Source organism: Mastigoproctus giganteus, chromosome 6, assembly GCF_048544385.1.
Source record: "Mastigoproctus giganteus isolate SK-2022 chromosome 6, ASM4854438v1, whole genome shotgun sequence".
Classification (NCBI taxonomy): Eukaryota; Metazoa; Arthropoda; class Arachnida; order Uropygi; family Thelyphonidae; genus Mastigoproctus; species Mastigoproctus giganteus.
Window position 1 is genome coordinate 10,270,392 of NC_143580.1, and position 24,510 is coordinate 10,294,901.

General features: G+C 33.8%; 1 protein-coding gene across 1 annotated transcript in view; it reads right to left on the reverse strand.

Annotated features, from left to right (window-relative positions):
• Positions 1–9,236: 9,236 nt before the first annotated feature.
• The window catches only part of LanB2 (laminin subunit gamma-1), a 166,945-nt gene continuing 151,671 nt past the window's right edge, over positions 9,237–24,510 (reverse strand). Inside the window, exons 21-27 of the mRNA XM_090375827.1 lie at positions 23,910–24,032; positions 23,381–23,495; positions 22,913–23,112; positions 22,461–22,619; positions 19,330–19,429; positions 14,232–14,491; positions 9,237–9,377 (exon numbers count right to left, since the gene is read on the reverse strand). Of these exons, the coding sequence (XP_090231953.1) occupies positions 14,238–14,491; positions 19,330–19,429; positions 22,461–22,619; positions 22,913–23,112; positions 23,381–23,495; positions 23,910–24,032 (951 nt within the window). The 3' untranslated portion in view covers positions 9,237–9,377; positions 14,232–14,237. The remainder of the gene's footprint in view (positions 9,378–14,231; positions 14,492–19,329; positions 19,430–22,460; positions 22,620–22,912; positions 23,113–23,380; positions 23,496–23,909; positions 24,033–24,510) is intronic.

The window sequence follows — 24,510 nt, forward strand, 5'->3', positions numbered from 1 at the left end:
ATTCCGGCTATCGGTATATTCGCAAATGCAATTAGATCGACTTTACTACCAGTTTATAACAGATTCCACTAGCAGAAACGCAACTGGAAATTGTTTTTATTGTTTTATGGTGGTAACCCCTAGAAATGTGCTTTAGTAAAATGTGAGGTGTTAATAGTGTATCTCTGCCTTTACAGTGTTGTTTATTCAGTTGCTACATGCGCACAGCTTTGTTTATGTGTATCAAGTGTGCCTCCTCGTTTTGTAATTGTGCTTTATTCCCTAAAAATGAGTAAAATATTTAAAAGGTGTGAAAAGAAAGCGTCCTGGTGAAGACACTGCAGATTCAGAGAGAAAAAAAAAAAAGAAGCAATATCGATAAACGGTGGCAGACTGGGTCAAAAATTCTTACCCGGGAAAATTTATAGTGGCCTCATACTACGGTTATGGCCAAAATCACACCGGCCTCAGGCCCACCGGGGTTTCCCCGATAAGGCTTATGGCCAGTCCGCCTGTTGATAGAGAAAAAATATGAAATTGGGAAACGCTTTGAGCGAAATGAAAGACCATGTGATATTGCACATGCTACAGACCTAAATGAGGCAACGCCGAGAATTACAAAGAATGCAGAGAAAATAAAAACAACTTTCATAGCAGGAACAACTCTAAGTGTAATTAAAAACTATTAGATTAAGACAAAGAATTGGAAGAGATGCAACGGCTGTCAACTGTTTGGATAGAAAATCAAAAAAAAAACAAGTTTGCTTACGATAGAAGCAAAAGCATTAGCAATATTTTATTACATAATAGTCGTAATAAAATACGTAAGTATTATATTACGTAATAAAATATTTGTAATAAATAGTTGTAATAAAATACTTACGTATTTTATTACAACTTAATAAATTACTTAAGTATTTTATTACGATTATTTATTGTGTTTGGTAATGTTTTGGTCACAAATGTGTGTTCAAACTTGGGTGGTCGGCACCTAACCCTATTTTTCCCATAGGGCCTGTTGTTTATATTGCACGATTTTGTATTGCACGAGGGTTTCTAGGAACACAACTATCGTGCTATACGAGGACTGACTGTACTGTCTTTTTTGGCATTCATTGTTCAGAGTATGGATAACAAGAATGTGCATATGTAGGAATTGAATATAAACTTTACACAAAATATGCCTCATTGTGCTTGCAGACAGGCAAAACGACACCAGTAAGAAAACGTAATGTGAAATCCACGGAAATGCATGGACTTTGCACATGTAACTTTGGGTTTTTATGCACATAATGACAGACAAGGTAGCAAATTTCATGCATGTAACTTGAAGTGTGCATTGTAAGATTGGTGCCTTATAGCAGGATTAGTTGCATATGCAGTTAAGAGACTGCATCTACGCACAAATAACTGTTGTAAATACACCTAATTCTGTTTTTGCACAAACTTTTTTTACACGAATTTGGTTTAACACGAATTCAAAATAAATATTTCATTCTCTTTTTACGCGAGTCATTTTGATTTAACACGATTTCTATGAATTTTTTTTTGCCTAAATTCTAAGAAAAATTTTTTTATTTGTGGCATATTAGTATCATTTCTATATTACACGCACCAATAGATTGGATAACAGCTAGTGTATGCGTTTTGAAACGTGTGCTTTTGCTTACCAATGTGTACGTCTAGGTATCTATGAATCATCACGGCGCCTCTGTAGCCAGGTGGGAAGGAGCAGCAGTGCATAGCACACGCTTCTTGATTAGACCGGGGTTCGAGCCCGTCACCACCAAATATGGAGGATGCGGAAAGGTCAGGGAATGACCACCGCATATCCCGGAGCAATATGGCCTTAGTTGCTAATGCTCCTAAAAACCAAACAACAACATGAATCATCAATGTTTTTATTGAATTTGGTGCACATCTACGGTATTCGTGCATTGTATCTTCGGCAGACATGTAGTAGTAAGCTCTATTTCAAAGTGAAAGAATCTTTAGTGAAATTTGTGCACATATAAATTTATTAATTTTGCCGATAGTCAATAAATTGTAAGTTTACAAAATTTTCAGACCTTTTTTTATTAATTATAACTGAGATATTTTTCGGAAGCCCTTATATAATGTTGAATAATTCGCCTATTACCAAAATGAAAAGGAAAGCGATTTCTTTGGAACTTAAAATTCAAATTTTAGATCGTCTTGCAACTGGACAAGGGGCTACGTCTGTAGGAAAGCATTTTGGTGTACATGAAGCTACCGTAAGAACTATTAAGAAAAATGAAGCTGCAATTAGGAAGTCGGTATGTTCTGGAACAAAAGTAAGTGTTAATTCATCATCATATACAAGAGATATTGTCAAGGAAAAAATGGAAAAGGCCCCTGGTAATATGGATAGAAGATCAGTCACAAAAAAGAGTACCAGTAGATGGAAATGCCATCAAGCAAACAGCACTAAGAATTTACAGACAGATTAAAGAAAAGGAGCCAAGCACTTCATCTCAGTTAAACAGAAAGTATGAATTTTCTGCGAGTACAGGTTGGATGACAGGGTTTCTTAAAAGGAATGCTCTTCATAATATAAAAATTAAAGGTGAAACTGCATCTGCAGATGAATCGGCTGCTAAAGTATTCCCGCAGGAACTTGCAAAAATTATTGAAGATGGAGGATACACTCCTGATCAAGTGTGGAATGCAGATGAAACTGGTTTCTTCTGGAAACGAATGCCGAACAGAACGTATGTAGCCAAATTGCAGAAAACTGCTGGTGGTTTTAAGGTAGCTAAGGATCGTGTGACCTTACTATTTTCCTCCAACGCTTCAGGAGATCGTATGTTGAAACCACTGCTGGTAAATCGAGCCCTAAACCCACGTTCAATGAAAGGTGTAGATATCAATAAACTGCCTGTTCACTGGATGGCAAACAAGAAGGCCTGGGTAACCACTACTATTTTTACAGAATGGTTCAACAAATGTTTCGTCCCAGAAGTCAGACGTTATATGAATTTGAAAGGTCTCGAATTTAAAGTTCTTCTGATTCTTGACAATGCACCCGGCCATCCTGTCTTGGAACACCCAAACGTACAAATTTTATTTCTGCCACCTAATACTACATCTTTGATACAACCGCTAGACCAAGGTATAATTGCAACAATTAAAACATACTATGTAAAACGAACATTCCAACACGTTTTGGACAACTTGAATGATGAAACACTAACAGTCATTGATGTGTGGAAGAAATTCTCAATTATGGATTGTATCAATCAAGTTGGATTAGCGTTAACTGAATTAAAACCAGCAACTTTAAATGCGTGTTGGAAAGCGGTTTGGCCACAATGTGTAAAAAGCAAAGATCCCATCATCCCTAATATGACCAAATTTCCCAACGTCATTACAATGGCACACAAAATCGGTGGAGAAGGATTCGATGATCTATCGTTTGAAGATATTGATGAATTGTTAACCGACAAAGCCCTAAGCGAAGATGAAATATTAGAGGTTGTCCTTGGGACTCCTTATCCCACAGAACGTAGTGATAATGAAGAAAATGATCCTGTTCTAAATGCAGATTTAATAAAAGAAGGTCTGGAACTGGCCAGAAAATTAGGTAATCATTTTGTCAAACATGACCCTAATGAGGAACGCGCTGAGAAGTTTCAACGTGAACTGAAGTTGTTGACAGCCTCTTACAGAGAATTATATAACGGCCTAACCAAAACACGAACACAACGATTAATAACTGAATTCGTTCGTAAAACCGGTGAAACATCAGCACCAGAGGAGACTCGTGCTGATTTTGCTGAAGAGATCACAGAAAGAATTTCATTAATAGAAGAAGAAGACGATGTCCACAACATTTCTAGTGATGGCAGTGATATTCCAGTCGTACGCAAACGTATGCGCCGTTTATTATCAGAAAGTGAAAATGAATAAAATCTTGTTATGTGTAAAACAGATTTTTTTTGTTCATGAAGAATTTTTTTTCAATTCATATGCATGCAAATTTATTTTAGTACATTTTAATTACATATTATTACATGTGTATTTTGTTAAAATAAATTAATAAGCTTAAAACGAATATTTTATGTTTTTTTTTTTAATTATTTTTACTGATTTTTTTAGATTCGGAACCAATCTTCTTTTCTTCCATAAATACAATGTCTTTTTTTACACGTATTTTTCAGGAACGTATCTATCGTGTAAAAACAGAATTAGGTGTAATTGGAACTTAAAATACAATCTATGAAAAATAGTGAGAGAGTAATGGAACTGCAAAAATAAAGTTAGTTTCTTGAAATCTTAGACTTATATTCACATGCAAATTTCAAATGTAATATTCAATGTGTTGTCTATTATATTGATATATTTATTGTCATTATTATTTGGTCCTCGTAGGTAGCACAGTTAGTAGAATTGCCATCCTCCCCTTACATCATTCCTCATCATCGATAGTTTGAGTTTCATCGATGATGAGGAATTTTATGGCCCTTTTTCGAAAGTCAGTCTTGGGCAAGGGTAGCATGCTTTTTTTTTCTCCCAGAAACTCAGATTTTTCATCCAGCAAACAGAAAATCAACCACAATACACAGTTTACAGACAATATACACGGAGCAATGTGGCCTTAGTCGCCGATGTTCCTGAAACTCTACAACAACAATAACTATTATTTGTAACATTACACTAACAGTAAATGTTTTATAACAGTTTATTAAAGTACACCTGAAACATACAGACACACTCATTAAAAGACAAACTTTAGATAATTTAAAAACTGACAAATTCAATATAGATGGCAGTGATACATGACATACACATAGTAACTCACTCATATTAGCTGGCAGTATTTGGCAAACAAAAATAAAGCTTTGAACACAGAAACCCAGATATATAGCTTGTTTATAAATTATGAACAGAAATACTATTAAAAGAGGAATGTCCAAATTAGAGGTTTGATATTTGCAATTAAGAATAATTTTTTTTTGAAATAACCGAAGTTTTCTTTTAAGCTGTATTCTTCTTTTATTTATTTATTTTTTTCTCCAACAAGTTGACTATATTTTAAATATTACACAACTGTTGCGTTGATAATCAATATCATTAATAAATATTACAAGGAGCTAGTAATATTAAAGTAAAATTTATATAAATATAACTTTTAATTGATAGGAATAAAGCATACCTAGGCTCTGAAAATAAAACATTTATCACAATAGACAAAACACACACAATTATACTGTACATGTGGCAGTTAGTCTATATTGCACAGATATCAAAAATACAAATTACTATTATAACTAGGCATTGGCCTTTAATAATCTGTAAGGACAAGCAATAATACTACATATTCCTTTGGCCTGAAAAAAACTGTTCTAATATTTGGAGGTAGCAAGAATATTTAATTCTTTGATGGATTAAGATGAAAGAGGTAGTAAGAAAGGCACTGTTTAATAGTTTATATTAAATTTTTTACCTTCACTGGATTATATTGCCAAACAAAAATGGTTAAATGTTTAATATAAGAAAAACTAGCAAGTCAAAAATGTAAATTTTTTTCTATAAATTTTTATAATTGATATGCTAGAAAACTTATAGACCCAAAAATAAGATTATATATTATGATAATGGTTCTTGTCCCCTATAGTCCGGTATTTGGACTAGATCCCTGAGCTATTCGTGGGGATTTAAGTAGGTGGTGCAAGACTGATAACACTGGTCGGCATCAATTTCCTCCCTGAAATAATTTCGACAGATTCTTGTAGGAAATATGTTCAAAAACTCGGAATGTGCTTAAAAAGTTCTCATCACCCTCAGTTTTCAAACATCATAGGTTAATGACCAAAAATCAAGATCTGTCGTTAAAGCTACATTTCCATTTACTTTTTCCCTGAAAACTTGGGAGCAGTCTCCGATGAACACGATGAAAGGTTTCACCAAGATATTCAAATGGAAAAAAAGAGACCGAGGAAAATGGAATCCAAATATGTTGGCAGACTACTGTTGCAATCTCGTACAGGAGACATCAGTGGACGATTATAAAAGGCAAAAAAATGACAAAATAAGTGTTTTGTTATCAGATAAACATTTAAGGTTAACAGACCCATTGTTCAATATTTAGTACTGTACGTAACATTTTCTTAAAATATATGAAATCATTTTTACTGGTTTTTAATCCCTTCTCCCCTAAAATTGGTGGTTGTTACAGCAAGAATCTACAAGAATCACCCTGAATTTTAATAGGGAGCAAAAAAAAAAAAAAAAAAAATTTGTCAACCAATGTAATCATAAACCCTCCCAAGTGTCTTTTGTACCTTCCCCCATCTGTAACATGTTTCTATAGCCAGTTTTCTCCAGTTTTGAAGAACAGAAAGAGAGAGACCTTGACCCTAAACTGTTAACTCGGTATTGAGCAATTAATAGGATTTGAACTCTGTCATCCCACACAAACGCCCATGCTGTGTATCCCAAAATTTGCTCATAAAGTTATTTGCACTTATACAAAGTATTGGTCTTAAAGTGGTTAATAAACATAAGATACATTTTTAAAAAAAGGAGCTTAGATTTTTCTCCTACCTTTTAATAAAAAAAAATACCAAAACAAAAATAGAAAGGAATTTACAGTATACACATGATAGTAATACACATTCAGTATACTTTTCATTATTCTGAGAGCATTTACGAGTGGTTTAAAAATTCTAAAACAACCAAATAATTAATTTCTGTTATGTTTTAGCAATTTTGAAGAATCTGCTCCTATGCACAGTTAACTATAAGCCCATTTTAACTCTGTAACTGTGGCACTACACCTGTGAGGTGTAGCTCAAAAATAATGAGCCTGCATCAATTGTTTGCTGAAGATAAAAATCAGATTTTCCTTTACCTTCCTGAATTGGTTTTTATTTTGTACATTAGATAAATTTTCGCTTGGCGTTCTTTTGAAATTTTTATTTATCGATTTCCTAGAAGTATAGCATGATTGCACTCAGTAGGTACTTTTAACTCTGTAACACTAGCGTGGAAAACTGACTGCTGCTAACACTACAAAGCTTAGAATTATGCATTTGTAAGAGTTCAAGTTATTTATAAAACTCTCCCACATGATATAATGATTATTTTTGAAAGATTCACTTGAAATATACGTTATTACTTTTAAATTATAAATATGGAAAGATAATCACTTGAGATAGAGAGTTAACGTGTAATATTCAAATTTTGCAAGCTTCATGGCACTGCCAAATTTGAAATAAATTTTTATAAAATTTGAAAATGAAAGTGAATAATAGCATCTAATATATATATATATATTTTTTTTAAAAAGTTTTTAAAATATTTATACATATATAAACAGAAATATATGTACATGTGCGAGTTTAACAGTTTTCTAAACTAAAAAAAAAAAAAAAACGGATGAGCTAATAACTCCATCTTTATATTTTATACCTATAACCTTTTAGTATAATCTTGAAAATTTTTTAATTTTCAACAGAATCAATACATTTTTCTGTCTTTTGAATTTATTTTAAAAAAATGTAAAAAATTATAAATATTTAATGTTTTTATATTTAAAAAAAGGAAAAAAAAAGCATACAGTATTGCAACCCATTGCAAAAAGATGAAATATTTACATATTCCAAGTGAAGTGTAAAAAACCCATGCATTTTTTTTCCAGTAAAGTTTATACCTGTCAGGTGTAGTGCCACTGGGTTTGTAACAATTAGGGTTGTCATGACTGCAGAGTTAAATGCAGTCCTAAAAGGGTTAAAATATCAACCTACTGTATTTTAAATTGAGTTTAGTGAGTTACGAGGGATTCAACACTTATGGAAAATGAAATAAAGCGTTGGTGAATTAGGGATGAGAGGAAAATATCGATAAATTGAATTACTTATAAGATAACTTCTGCACGGATTTACAGGGATTTGATAAGTTTTAGAGTGATATTTTTTGAATTAATTGCACTTATTGAATAATAAATTTAGAGAAACTCATGATACCTTTTAAAAAATAGCTTATTTTTTTATACTAACCATTATACCAAAGTGAATTATTCTTAAACTTTTTGTACATGCATACAAATGACATTCAAAATTATAACATTATATTTTTTTGTGCGGTTAGTTACTAATATACAAATACGGCATAAAACTGTGAAACTAAGTTCACTTTCCACCCGTCATCATTTCAGCTTAACACCAAACAAACAGTATCTTGTGAAACACTAAAAGATAAAGTGAAGTCCTTTTTGCTAGAAAGGGTTCGTACAAAATTAAATAAAATAGCGATTTATAGAAAATGTTTTGACATATATCTGTTAGTATATGTTCCAAGGTTATAATTTTGCAGGCTTAACTTTTACAATGATATGTGAATCAGATGCTGTTGGGCACCCTGATTTTTTTTTTTTTTTTTTTCATATCTGTATACAGATGGTAAAAAAAATAATTTTACTTGAGAATATAGTATTGAGATTCCAAGATACTGTAATGGCACTTGAGAACAATATAAAGCTTTTAACAACATTAACAGACAAATATGCTTCCACAATTGTAACACCAGAACATATACGAACATTTACATTGAGTCAGTCAACTGAAATAGAACATATGTATTCGCACATGACAACAAAAGCTTCAATTCTATAGCATTACAAACTTGGTACTCTTCCAAACGTATATCTTCGATACAGATCTTTGATATATACAGATCAAACTGTGAACATTCAAGGAAAAATAACAACACTTAACAACATTATAGGATCCAGGTTATGTGGCAGATTGTAAATTAATAAAATCTGTGGATAAAATTTCAGCACTCCAGACCCCCTTCCATTAAGTAGATAACACTGTTTTCTGTTCTTTTACACCCATAAACCAGTGAAATCCAGCAACACTTTTCTTACAAGATTAGGTCAAGAATAACAACAATCAGAAAACAAATATGACAACTTTTTACAAATTTCATTTTTAACTAATTTTGATTACTGCGTTTCTTTTGAATTAGGATTATTTTAGCAAATCTTTCTACTGAGCAGTTCAAAAATTATTTTGATTCCCTTTTCTCAAAAGGAACATTGACTATATTATATATATATATATATATAATATAGTCATATAATATATATATTATATATATATATATATATTTTTTTTTTTTGGTTAATTTTGTGCTAATTAATTAAAATATAAGCATAAAATCCTTCAATTTCTCAATTAGATTTTCATTTGTAATTTAAAATTAAGCTATCAGACAATGTTAACGGTCAATATTCTTCACTTTTAAGCAAGGAGGTGACTATTGTACAACTGTCATAGAGCTTTCAAGTAGCTGGAAAACATTCTTTAACAGCAGATCACAAAATCCACTGCAGAATGTCGTGACTGTAGTGGACACCTACTGTCTTTAATCTAGGAGAAATGTAATTCTAGCATTAGATAAACAGAAACTGATGTAAATTAATTAAATTAAAATACTGCTGTATAAATGAAAGGAGGATCATTGTAATGGTGGCCAAAGCCATTTTTCTTACGTAGCATTGAACTAAGTTTGCTGCTTAGTGCCATGATGTCATATTATGGAGGCACAAGTTGCCTTGGTATTGCAAAGTAGTGCAATTTAGGATACTTTCCCAATTTGTGGCTGTTTTAGAGGGCAAGAAAACTCATTGCCTTTGTACTACAACACTCTAAATAAAATGCACTGTCCAGTACAATTTAATTAGAGTAAAGGCGATTTGAAGTATGTTTTAGAGCCAAGGCAACTCGTGAAGATATCTCCACAATGAGATTGGTGCATTAAGCAGCAATTTAGTTTAGTTTGCTGTCTAGTGCATTGATCAGAATGAAACAACAAAGGTCAATAGATATGGGATAGCTGGACATGTTTTTATATTATTCAAAAAAAAAACAATAACTTTCAAACAATAACACAAATTTATGAATTGTTGCAGGAAGTGTGGTGAGTCAGTAGTAGATTTTAATAAGATTTTACATCAGCCTTAAAAGTTTGTCAAAGTTACACGAGTGTTGAAGACTAGCAACACTCAACTAGATCAAGAACATCTAGGGATAACATGTCAGCAGTCATTATTAACATCATTTTGCAGGAAGACAGATGGATGACCCACAAAGAAATAGCCAACAAGTCTGGAATACTAAAATCATGTTCACTGAATTTTAACTAAGGTTGCAAAAACAAAAGGTTGCTGCCTGATGAGTCCCACATTTGCTGTCAGATGAACAACAATCAAAGCATAAAGAAATTGCAACTGAGTCACTTGCAAGTTACCAACAAGAAGGTGGAGAGGTTTTAAAATGAATTGTTGCTATTGATGAGACACAGACATGTGATTTTGAATCTGAATTGAAGTCACAGTCAGCTCAGGGGAAGCATCGCATCCATCTTCGCCATACCCTCTAAATGTCGCTGTCAAGAATCAAAGGTGAAGCAAATGGTCATCATGGCCTACAATTACGAGTGCATTATCACCACTAATCATGTGCCACTTGGAAGATTAGTAACTGGAGACTACTATGCAACATTACTTTGTCAGAAATTATGCCCAAAAAATTCATCAGAAGCAGCCACAGCTGTTGGAACCTTTTGCTTCTACTCTGACAATGTAAGGCTTTTTATCACACAGCCACTACAGTTTGTTTCAACTGATTACAAGTGAGAAACACTACTTCACTCCCCCTCCCTTATAGTCCTGATATGAGTCCTTGTGATTACGAGCCATTCCCTAAGCTCAAGAAACTGTTGCATGGACAAAGATTTCTGTGTTTACAAATGGTAAGTGCAACTGTGACCTAATACATCACTTAAACAGCATTTAAAAATTTATTGCTGTTGGGTAATTTTTAAATACCAAAGACATCAAAGATTTTTTATGTAAATTATGTTATAAAATAAATTCATTTTAAATTAACTGCTTTTGTGCATAACTCTTGTATTTGATATTTATTTCTGGAGTCCCCAGATGGGAGTTCATATTTTTTTGCCAGTCTTGGTACTGACAGGGCTGGCAAATTGTGAACAATGTTAACCGATACCTGGATGCAATTGTTCAGTGAAAACATTAAGTGAGGCAAAAATCAAGCATGGCCATCCTGTAAATTAAAAATCTGAAATGAAATCAGCAGCAATTTCATTTCAAAATATAGAAAAAAGTCTCATAGTTTAAAAGAAAAAAAAAGCTACCTGAAGCTATAAAATTTCTCGATAACGAGATAATTTTGTGTTATCATTCATCACATTGTACATAAGGACTAAATTAAAGTGCCACATCAAAAATATAAGCCATTTATAGATTTCACAGACCTTGGTTATATTTTCTGACATAAACAGGTAAAGGTAAAGTGCAGCCATTATCAACCCACTGCAGGATGGAAGCCTCCTCAACATGCTGAGGGAAAATGGACCATAATCTGCCATGCTGGTCCAGTGCGGGTTGGCAGATCGACCGTATTCAGCAGTCAGGGGCTTGAACCCCGGTCTACTCAAAGAGTGTGTGCTATGCACTCCTGCTCCTGACCACTCGGCTACGGAGGCCCCTCTTGTCAATGATATACAGGAATTTTGCTTAGTAGGCCCCTCCAATTTAGTAGAGTATGCTTGATAAAATTTATATTTTTTTACTGATAATTTTTTGGAAATGCTTTAGAATTTAACTGCTTCTATGAAACTGTTCTGAATACACTGCAATAAAATTTATTTTTTGTTAAGCCAATAATTTGAATACTGATATTTCAGGTAAATGGTGCAACAAGGGTTGTGCAATAGTTATATTTCATATTTGTGAAAAATCATAAAAATGGGACCTTAAAATTTTATTCTTAATTCTGATACTATATTAGATGTAATAACAAACAATATCCTTAGCAACAGCAGCCTTGTTATGCAAAAAATAAATAAAATAAAAAATATAGATTCCAACTACCTTATAGCACAGATAGAGGCAAAATAAAATTTTACTGAATTATATTTTATTCAAGTAATACTAAGTGATTTCCTCCAGACACTCATTTCTTGGCCAAGTGGTCAGGAATGAGCGTGCAGTAGCACACACACATTTTGAGTAGACTGTGGTTCATGCCTATGTGACTACTAAACTCCTTTGACCTGGTAGTCATTCCAGAGTATAAATAATAGCCCAGAGCGTGGAAAATTATAGTTGTAGGAAAGTAAACAGTATAGAATTGAAGAATATAAAGTTGGTGCTCAGGTTATCCGGGAGCGCAATTTCCTGTCCGTGTATGTTCAGAGCTGTTACTAACATGGACGAGAAATCGCCTCCCTCTGGGAGGCGATTTCTCGTCCATGTTAGTAATACGAGGGCAGGAGTGTCTATTTCTATCCTAATTACATTTCTAATTTTGCTTTCTTTAGCTAAACACCCAGACAATGACTTATAACTATAATACACAAAATATATATATACAAACTAGTTCTATCTATGCAGCCAGGTGCAAGATAGGGGAGTAATTTCATGCAAATTACAAAAGCAATTATACAGGAACCTCTCAAATAATATACAGGGTCTAGCAGAATGATCTGATGGTTTTATTTTGACTGTGAAAAAGAAATAAGTCATATTCGAACTTTTATGTCATTGTATAGAGTAATTATTACAATTTTACTTCATCTTAAAAACTACATCATCCAAATGTTTTCCCTCTTTTCTCACACACTCATGTAGCCACTCTGAAGTTTGTCATCACTCACCAGGTCATTTCCTGTGGTATTGATGCAATTTCTTGTTGGACAGCATTCTTGAATTCATCAATAGAAGTTGGTCTGCTTTTAAACACTTTATTTTTGAGGTAGCCCAAAGAAATAAATTGCACACTGCAAGGTGGGGCGATTGCACTGGCCATGGAAGGTCGCCATGATGTGAAATGAGACGCCCGGATACGAATTCTCTGATAACATCCATAGAAGCTCTTGCCAAATGGGCAGTGGCGCCATCTTGTTGGAACCAAATAGGCTGATCTCCAAATTCGTTGAGCTTCGGTCTTAAAAAGTCAAGCAACATTTGCACATATCGCACACTGTCACAACATGATTGTCTTCCTCAAAAAAGTACAGGCCTATGATTCCGTAGTTTGAAATTGCACACCAAACATTTGCACGTTCACTGTGTAGTTCCTGCAGGTTAGTGTCGGACCAATAACGAAAATTTTGATTATTTACACATCCTGAGAGGTTAAAATGAGCTTCATCACTGGAAAGAACAATGGTGTCGGCTTCGACGTTTTTGAGAATGGCCTCACAAACTGCTCTGCGGGAAACACAGTCATTTGCACTTAACTCCTGTACAACCATCAATTTGTACGGATGAAACTTCAGCTCTGCATGTAAAATTTGCCTTACACTTCGATCTGAAATCTCTAGCACTTGAGCATGCTTTGTGGCTAAATGACATGGAGAACACCTTATAGCTAACCTGACAGCTTCAATGTTTTTAGGCAGTCATTCTTACACTACATTTTTGTCCAGGAGATTTCTTTTTCAAAGCCAAACCTGTATTTTTGAAATTATTTACCCACAGCAATATCATATTCCTACTGGGAACACCCATGTTTCGATATAAATTAAAATGTCTTCAAAATAAATGCTGGGTTACAACAACAGAATCATTACTTTTGAAATAAGTTTCAATAGTGAAAGCTCAGTGTTCACCCGACCACACCATGTTGGTAACTGAAATGGTATATGTAGCACTAACCATCATCACTACCTCCACACGCAATAGTACCTACATTACAACATTTACAAAACCGTCAGATCATTCTCCTGGACCCTGTATATAATTATATATATGCAAAAAAAAACGTGTGTGTGTGTGTATATATATATATATATATATATACATATTTTTTTTTGCACTTTGTAAAAAATCTTTTGATATGTAAGTTTGTTCATCAAATAACTGAAATTTGCCTTTTTGTAGTGGTTATATGAATATTAATTATGAGCATGTTAATTTTTTTAACAAAAAAAGACTATATGGAGCTCAGAAATTAATTTGAGCTTGCCTATAAACCACATTTTTCAACTTAAAATATTCTCTTTAGAATTCTATTATGTATTAAAGAAAAAATATGTAGTTTTAAATAATTATTCACAACTATTGGCAGCAACAAAGAACTGAATATTTCTTAAAAGGCTACAGCATCCATCATATTCAAAAGTATAGCTTTTGAATATGGTAGATGCCTTATAGCAACATGTACATTTGGTTGAATCTGCCATCAACTCACCATTCTTTATGGTTCCAGAACAACCCGCCGGTAGCATTTTTCTGGCAGTGAGTTACGGATGTCCGCAACATTGGCAACGTCTTTTTTGAGCTGTTCCACTTCTGCTGAATAGTCCCTCATCCACTGATTTTGAAGTTCACGAGCATTCTGTAGCTCACCCATCCTACTATCCAAATTTGCATGTGTTAGATCTTCTTCTGCTTGTTCCAACCTCCTTTCTAATTCTTCTAACAGATCTGTATCAATATCTTGCAAACCCTCTGTAAAATTAAAGATACAAATTATATAATAATGCATTTATGTTATTTAATAATGTATACATTCATGAGACATGTTGGATATTGTGTACGAAGCCACTTACATTCGCAGTCATCTATTTCTTTATTGCTTTATTTTTACTCTTCTTCATTATAGTTTATATTATATAGTGTGCTAAAATTATTGTAGATCTGATGATGAAACAGGTTTGTAAGTATATTTTTCCCAACCAAAATATAACATAGGCTGGCAAATTTGAATATCTGAACCAAAAAACTTAACCTTTGTGAAAGTTTTTCTGGTTCTAATAAGTAATTTATCCTTAATTCATAGCTGGAAGATGGGTGGTTCCAGATAACAGGTTGCCAAAATTTGAGATTTGATTGTCTCTTATTTTGAAAGCTAAATTCTGTTAGCTTTCTTTTATATACAATCAAATCTCAAATTTTGGCAACCTGTTATCTGGAACCACCCATCTTCCAGCTATGTTTAAGAAGAGAGTTGAACTACACAAGAATCGGAAAATTTAGTTGGCAGATTGGCCATTATTCAAAGCAGCATCAGAATTGACTACATGGTAAACATGTCATCTCAGAGAAACAAGTTTTAACCACACTCTAATGACATCAAGAAGTCTGTTAGGTCACAGAATTGTTTAACTGTTTGAACAAGATTAGTGAATCATTGATAAATAGTCAGTTTATTAATTTCAGAATTCAGATAACAAGCATTAGGCTGACTTTAAAGTTATCCTGATGCTTCCCAGGGTTCAGTTCTTTCTCCTTCTTTTTGATGTGAAAACATCTATGGCAGCACTAGAGTAAAATTGATTGGTAACAAAATTTTCTTGTAACGAAAATGATGCAATTGATTGGTAACAAATTTTTCTTGTAACAGAAATGATGCAATTGATTGGTAATGAAGAAAGCTGACCATTTAGATTTTAAATGACACAAATTACATCACTTCCTATTAGGTGGCTGTTGGATTTTAAATGATGCAAATTATGTCACTTCCTAAATAGCACTAACAACGCTAACTCAGTCACTAACGTTGATTCGGTAGAATAAGCAGTGAGTAGTAATATTATGCAAGAATAAAAGCTTCGAGGCTACCTCTCATGTCGAAAAGGAACAAGTTCAAAAACATGAAGAATGAAAAAAATGCAGACTTTAATAAAATCTGCAGATTTTATTAAAGAATATTCATTTTAATGTAGCCATCTACCAAAGGCCTAACATATAAGTTATCTCATATATACTAACATATAGGTTACATCTACCTTGTAGCATGAGGCCTTTGCCCTTAAATATTTTATAGTCAATCACTGCACACTATCAGGCATCTCTCATGTTGTGAAGTTATACTTCATAACTGGGTTGTCACTATTGCAACACCAAGGTACCTGCCCACCCACCAAGGAGAAGCCAACAAGCTTTGAAAAGGTGCCATCTGGGTGGTGGCATCTGCTGAGAATAAGTAACAGTAGTCTTCTCCATTGGCGAAATGTTACTTATTCGAGGTAGTACAATACCATGAACAAACTCATGAAGGCATTCACAATATGAGATATAACCAAAACTATGCCAATTTAATTAATTCATTTAACTACTTTGGTAGATGACTATGTTAAAATGATGCTTTTGCACTCGACTATATGTTAGTCATTCTACCTCGCAGCATGAGACCTTTGTCCTTAAATATTTTAAAGAATATTCTATCACACAAGACCATTTCATTGTTTAAAATTTAAATGGTTTTGATTCAAGAATACAACAATAAAACAATCACTTCAACAAACAAAAACTTCTTGCAATAGTTTCTGGTTATGATGTCATACTAGTCTACAAATGGGTTTTGCTAACTATTGAATTGTAAAAATACCTATAAATGTATTTCGAAGATGGCTAAACCTCCACCTGAGGGAAATCAAGAGAAGTATGTAAGAATAAAAGCTTCAAAGCCACTGAAGAAGCTTCCCATGTTGACAAAAGAATGAGTTCAAAAACATAAGAGAACAAAAAAAAAATGCAGAGTTTAATAAAATCTGCTTCTCAAGATTTGATCAACCTTCTACATCGACTTCTCATCAAGAAGCTGAACCATCAACATCACAAAATTATATTCAAGAACTTCCTGAAGATTTAAGTTCAAATGAATTACCTGAGGATTTTCAACTGATTCCTGAATCGGCTAAACAGAATATACTGCAACAACCAGCTTCAACTTTGAGGGACCTGCTAGAATGAAGGCTCGTCGGTTTGCTATGGCTAGAGAAATCGATTTAAAAGTCATACTGATCGCAAGTGTTTTGTTGAATAACAACAAAACGATCTCAGCTAAATGAATTCATTTTCTCTCTGAGATTTATGGATGGTAATAACCATCCATAAATCTCAGGGAGGTACTTTCGATTCCATAGTTTATGAATATGAGAAATGTCACGAACAACAACTAGTTTATGTTGTATTGTTTCGAGTTACTGATATCAATGATCTTTATATTATTGCTGCAAATGGAGAAAAGAAATTTTATCGTGGACTGAGAAATGCTACATCCACTCTTGCACTTTAAGCTGAAATGACCAGGTTGTCGAGTAATCCTCTATTTACCATGCAAGATACTTTATACGAGTTCATCAGTAAACGACAAGATCTTTCCATTCTAATGTTAAATTGTCAAAGTTTACGTGCTCACAGTGACAATCTCACTGATGCAGTAACACAACAATCCAATTTACTTCTACTTTCTGAAACATGGCTAAATAACAAAGAAGTAAGCATACCTAACTCTGGTTGTGTTGTTCAATTCAAACAAGAAGATCAACAAGCTGGTGGTTTAGCAGTTTATCATAAGAGAGAAAATCGTGTTTGTGTTGTTACTTCTCATATGGAAGTGATTTATCGACAAACTGTTGGCAAATCCGTGAATGTTAGACATGTTGGAGACATTTGTGCAGCTGAATGCCTTCTTCCTGATGGTCAAACAATATTGTTAGTAGCCATTTACATTTCACCTAACAAAAATATTGAACGTATCATTAAATTTATCCATTTCATTTTACTTCCTTACACAATTGAAGGAGCTGCATTGCTACAACAATTTTCTCACAAGAAATGCGACCAAATACCAATGACACTTAGTGGAGATTTAAACATTAATTTTTGCAGAAACTTAATCCAAACCTTTGACTGATTTCTTAGAAAATAAATTTGGACTAATGTTAAATACTTCTAGATCTGTATCGACTACTAAGCATGGAACTATAATTGATGCTGTGTTTCAAAGACATTTACACTCTTTACAATCTCAAGTGTATGTATCATATTTTAGCTATCACAAACACATTGTAAGTAAATTACCTATTGAACATGTATTGCAACCTCAAATTCATGGAATGGTCGAAAAAAAGAAAAGATTTAAAATGTTAAACGTGTTTGGATTCATTTCATGCTAAACTCCTTTAACCTCGTCCAAGCTAAGGATGTTTTCACATAAAATAAAATATATCTTTCATGCATACAGGGTACACACATTTTTTTCTCACTCCTTTCCTTTCATTAATGACTGTTTACCACCGACTGGAAATCCTACCCACAGTTTTGCCTGTGTTAACATACTACTTTCTACCTTCCAGTTTTGAGAAACCTTGTTCTACACAAACTGCTTCAGCTTCTCAAATATCTACTGCCAATTCCCTATATTCTGATTTTCGGGTAATTCTTCAGTGGGACAAAGAGAACTTAGCAACTTTGATCCTAAAATTCAGAGCTATCTATTTCTCACAAAAAAAATAATAAAATAAAATCTCCTGCTTCTGCATTCACCTTAGGTAACATATAATATTGTTGTCCTGTGTGAGAGAGCAATCATGATTCATGCCAAACTGAGATTCAAACCAGAATTTCAATGGGAAAAACAATCTTTCAAGAATAAACTGTCGTTGATTACACAGAAAAAGATGTCACAGGAAATTAGGAAGAAGATAATAATGACATGTATCCGGTCAGTGGCACTATATGCAGCAGGGACATGGATTCTTACAAAGAGACTTGAGGCCTTCGAGATGTGGTGCTGGTGCAGGATGGAAAAAATTAAATGGACTGAAAAAGTGTCAAATGTGGAAGTATTAAGATGTGTCCAAGGAAACGTGTCCAAGAACTTTCCTTTGTTCCTAGAACAAAGGAAAGTTCTAGGTAGAATAAGCTCAACTAGACTCAAATGGGTAGGCCACATGATTCAACATGGTGGTTTGCTTCTGGATGCTGTGGAGGGAAAATGCCTTAGGGGAAGACCAAAAAATACCTTCATCTGGATGTTGCTGGATGAGCAGGACTTCGAAATTTTGAGCAACTAAAACAAATGGCACAGGAGAGACAAAGGTGGAGACAGCTCATCAGAGGAACTGACCAGTCACAAGACTGAATTACTGATGATGTGTGAAAGGGAAGGAGAGGGGTTAAAAACTATATGATGGCATAAAATTTAGAACACAAATAAATGAGGAAAAAAAACCATTAAAATTCACCAAAAACTCTGTTGCTAATTCAGAGCTAAAAACAAGTGCAGTTGACTCCAGTTTTATCTAATACAAAATGCTTCTTGCAACCATTGTTACTAACGCTTTCTGATGTGTTGCAAAAGTATGCAGAGTGAACTTGCAGAATGGCCCTCACGTTGGCCATCCAGCTTCAAACAATCCAATAATTCATTATATCTAACAAGCACTAATATCTATTTGATGTGACTCTAGTGTCAGGTGAATCAGATTCAATGATGGGTACAAGTTATTACTTTATTGTATGATTAAGAATCAGAACAATATTTAAAACACACTCACCTAGATTTCCCAATATGCCATTAACTGTATCCAGAACACTTCTAACTTTGGTCGAGGCAGCACGAGCACTGTTATTAGCTCGATTTGCAAGTTCCAGTGCCTGTTCAAAGAAATGTTTTTTAAAACTGAGCGACGAAGATTAAATTAGTAATTATTTGTTGTTAATAACAATTATTATTAAATTCTAATTAAGAACAGTTTAATCCTTTTATGAGCAGGTTTCAACACAGTAAGCATGTAGGAGTGAATTTTTTCAAGGAATTTGGTAGTTTGTAATTAAAAAATGTATATAAATGGCAGTATTATATTTTTTTTACTATTTTAATTTGCCAAACATCCAGGAAACATTAACATTTTCTTTTCCAAAAACTGCAAGCTAACAATTATGATACAAATATTTGTTTCAAAAAATTCCATTTTAAAAGGCCTCACACTCGTTTTTAAACTCTTCTGCATTTTCTTCTTTTTTTCATTTCTAACCAATAAGCACCAAACAGTTACAGCAGTGATTATTGAAGATTTTCACACTCTAGCATATTCGTTGTTGTGCAGCTTATGATGGCATGCACATTTAGAAAAAAAAAATTGTTAAATATTTTTCAAACACACTGGGAGATACCTTTGTCCTCCACCTCCATTCCACCCCTTCCTTTCTTAACTGTTTTATATTATCTATTCCATTCCCAGACCACCTTTGTTCTGGCTACTTACTGGGCCACCAGTGCTCTAACACTGGTGACCCAGTAAGTGTTTCTAACTACCATGTGTGGTCCAGTTCCCTGTGCCATGGATGGATGCTGGGAGGACCCTTCCTGGTGATCATGCCTCCTAGTAACTGAGTGACTAATCAAACACGAAAAACACACTACTCGCATAACCAATGGTTTTGCAAAGTTATGCAGCATCACAGAGTACTTGATGGGGATTTGTAGGGAACAACATATCAAACAGTATATAACTGTTTGAGGTTAACAGTACATAAAAATTGCTTCAAACTAAACACTAAAGTCATATATTCAATCAAGTCTTTACAGTTCCTATAGCAGAAAGAATAAGGTGATTACTTTTAATTTCTTGCTTCACTTCTCAGTTAAAAGAAGAAATTTTTACAAAAATTATATGACTATTACAATGAAAAACAACAGTTCCTGGAAAAGTAGTCATAATTTCATTTGCATATTAGGTATCTATCTCTCAACATTAGAACACTGCTGTCTTAGCCAGAATTTTAACTTAAGAGGATATTATTTATTACTATCCATAGATATATCGATAAAGGAAGAATATAGCAGCTAAAAAATACTTTTAATGGTTTTAATTCCATGGAATCACTTAAAGAATTTAAATAGTATTTTGTATAGCATTACCTTGCCAATTTTTACTATTGGGATCAATACTACTTGAAAGGTGACACAGGACTTTGTACTACTACTCTTTTTGCTAATTTTATACATCAAACATCATTATAAAAAACAAGAGAATTTAAACGTTACTTTTTTTTTTTTTTTACTTTTCATCTGTTTGGGCAAACAAGAAAATGAACTTTTGTAAACGAAGCCTCTCCCTTTCTTCACACTCCTTGTATCAGTTATATTACACTGGTACGAAAGTAATGCCTGCTCATTTTTTGTTTTCAAATGTGGTGCCATAGATCGTTTTGTGTGTCACTGAGTGGTCACTAGAGGTCTCTAGTTTCACCATACTGAGTGGTTGGTGTTGTGATCGGTCTTGTGAGTGCAGCACATGGACAGTTCAAAATGGTGGATGTTGCAGGTATAAGTATCAAACAAAGAGTGGTGATTGAATTTCTTACCAAGGTAGAAGTGATGTCTATTCAAATCCATACGCATCTCAAAAATGTTAATGGTGATAATACTGTAGATGTTAGTACAGTTAGGTAAGGCACTTTAAGAGTGGGGAAAGTGACATTGTTGAAAAGCCCCAAAGTGGCCACTCAGTGATAACAGACAACAAGAGCTGGATCAACATGTTGATCAAAGAGAACTGCCACATCACAACATGCAAATTGTGCAGTGTAGTAGGTATAGGGAGACCTGTTGTGCCCAGTGGGTCCCGAAAATGCTGACACATGAGCACAAAGAAACCCAGAAAGTCATCTGTATAGAACTTTTCCCGCACTATGAGACTGAAGGAGAGGTTTTTCTTTCATGCAAAGTCATAGGTGACAAAACCTGGGTCCACCATTATTACACTGAAATGTTGTTGTTGTTTGTTTGTTGTTTTGGTTTTTAGGAGCATTAGCAACTAAGGCCATATTGCTCCGGGATATGCGGTGGTCATTCCCTGACCTTTCCGCATCCTCCATATTTGGTGGCGATGGGCTCGAACCCCGGTCTAATCAAGAAGCATGTGCTATGCACTGCTGCTCCTTCCCACCTGGCTACGGAGGCGCCACACTGAAATGAAGAGACAGTCGATGGAATGTCACCATCAAGATTCTGTGCTAGAAGTTCAAAGGACAGCCTTCTGTTGGTAAAGTCATGATGATACTGTTTTTGGATGAGGTATTCCTTGTGGACTTCTTCAAGTGCACCATAATTAACTCAGATCGATATGTGGAAATGCTGAAAAAGTTGAAAGCCCACATTCGTAGAGTTTGAACGGAGAAAAACCTTAATGAGGTTCTTCTCCGTGACAATGCATGACCCCATACCAGTCTGCACACAATGGAGGCCATTGCAAAACTGGAGTGCACTATTCTTCCTCACCTCTCATAGCCTGGATCTTGCACCTTCCGACCATTGCTTCTTCAGCCCGCTGAAGGATATGCTCCATGGAACTCATTTTGCAGACGACGACCAGCTAACGCACAGTGTTCATAAAGCCCTCTGGGGCAAGAGTAAGGACTTTTACAGGATTGAGATACAGCATCTTACTCAGAGATGGTGGAAGTGCATAGAAAATGATGGTGACTTTGTGGAAAAATAACAGTGTGTTTATTAATGATTGAGGATTAATTGATGTAAAAGGCATAGTTGTAGGAATTAAATTTGCTGAGGAAAAAAATAGGAGGCATTACTTTCATACTGCTCCTCATATGTGTATTAAAGTATGAATTTTCTATTTTTCATATCAAATCAATATAATTCACATTTTTCTCAAATATTTACTTTTTTAGTTAGTGTTTCATCCTCCTCTGCTTCATCTTCATATTCCTTCATCCTTCCTGCAGTCTCTGCTACTCGATTAGCCAGTGCATCGGCTAGATCACTGAGACTGCCAGCTTTATCTTTAGTTTTTTCAGCTTCATCTCGAATTCCATCTGCACTCTGTCAAATGAAAAACAATAATTAGCTAAGGTAAAAAAGTCTAAATTTAATCTTTTATTGATTATATACTTAGAGGGAAATTATTTCAATCTGAAACAGATATACAAAATAAAAACAAAGCATCAAGTTTTCCCATAATAATTATACTAAATAGAATACCATTGCATATAATCTTTATTATAACAAAAATTGAGAACCAAATGTGCATATTAAAATTAAAGTGATTTCTATTAATAACCATTTCATTCCAATATGGAATAAAATTGCAGTAGATTCTGTGCTGTCTGACTTACTCTAGAAGCATCTTCTGCAGTTCTCTCTGCTTCCTGAGCAATATCTCTAGCTTCAAGTGCATCCTGTTCTGCTCCACTGAGGGCATCCTCAGCTGTCTTGGTCTTACTTTCTGCTTCCTTAATAAGCTCTTCAATTAATGGCACATTTAGGAGAGCAGCTTCAGCTTTATCTTCAGATTCTTTTACTCCTTTATCAAATTCTGTAAATACGAAACGTTTAAAGCTATGATTGATATTTCTAAGACTAATAACATATTCCATATTTTTGATTGATACAATAAAAAATATGAGGCACATTACATTCATTATATACAGAGATATGCTTGTATGTGAAAATTTAAAAAGGTATTATAAAGTAACTTTCATCTTTATGCTACAGAATTAAACTAACCCAAAATTTAATTTAGTTTATCCATTGAACTATTTGGTTTTAAAAAAATATATGAATTTTTCTTAAAAAAACATCACCTTTTAGAGTTTCTAATGTTTGCTTTGCATCATCGAGTATTTTTTCTCCAGCAGCAACAGCATCCTTTGCCTTGGCTAATGCTGCATCAGTATCTGCCAAAAGCTCGTCTGTTATCTAAAGTTAAATTGATCATTAAAAAAAAAATGAATCAATACTCTCATGAAACTATAGTCATTAATAAGATTTGAAACAGGAAAAAAAGTGAAAAAAAAAATACTAATTAGTTTTCAATAAAAATATTTTTTTTCTTTTAAAAAGAAAATTTATGTTGATAAATTAATTTAAAATATGAAAAATAAATACTTAGGCCAGAGCCTCCAGCTACAACATAAGCATCAAGATATGACAACTTTATAACTATTGTACATATTAGGGCAACAGATGGAAAATATGCGCCATGAAGTACCTACTCACAATCAATGAGATGCCAATCAAGTATATACTTTTGTCAATGAAATTTGGCTGTTTGAATTAGATGTTTCTAAAGCCACAAATAAATTACATCACATTTTAACACTACAATATTACCTGTTGTTGGTGCATGCTCTCAGTAAGTAAATCTTCAGCATTTTTTTTTTTCTCTTCAATCTGGCCAAGCATATCATCGTGCTCATTCATTATATCATTTGCATTTCCTCTCAGGATTCTTGCCTAAATTACCCAAAAGAAACAAGAATATTTTGGAAATTGCAAATTATATTATATAAATAAAAACATGAATTGTACAACTTAGCAAACTTAAGCTGCATTTGTATATTTGGTGAGAATATTTGGCCACTTTGTTGTGTATGTGAATGCAAAATAAAACAAACTCTGACAAGACTGAATACAGAAGATAGTATACCACTAGAAATAAGACATTAAGGTCTTTCCATTACTACCACCCATAAAATACTGATTACTTATTGCAAAATGTGTTTTGAATGGCATACACATTTCCACTTACAACTGAATGAAGAAGAGACAGACTGCCCAATCATGTAGATGTAAACTTCCCAGTTTTGATTCAGATAAATGCATTGAATGAGGTACTCTTTGTGAGCAAACAAATTTGTGTTTGTCTATGTTTCACTTAGAAGAGTCAATAGCTTACTAATATCAAAAATTCTTATTCATTAACTCTTTGGTG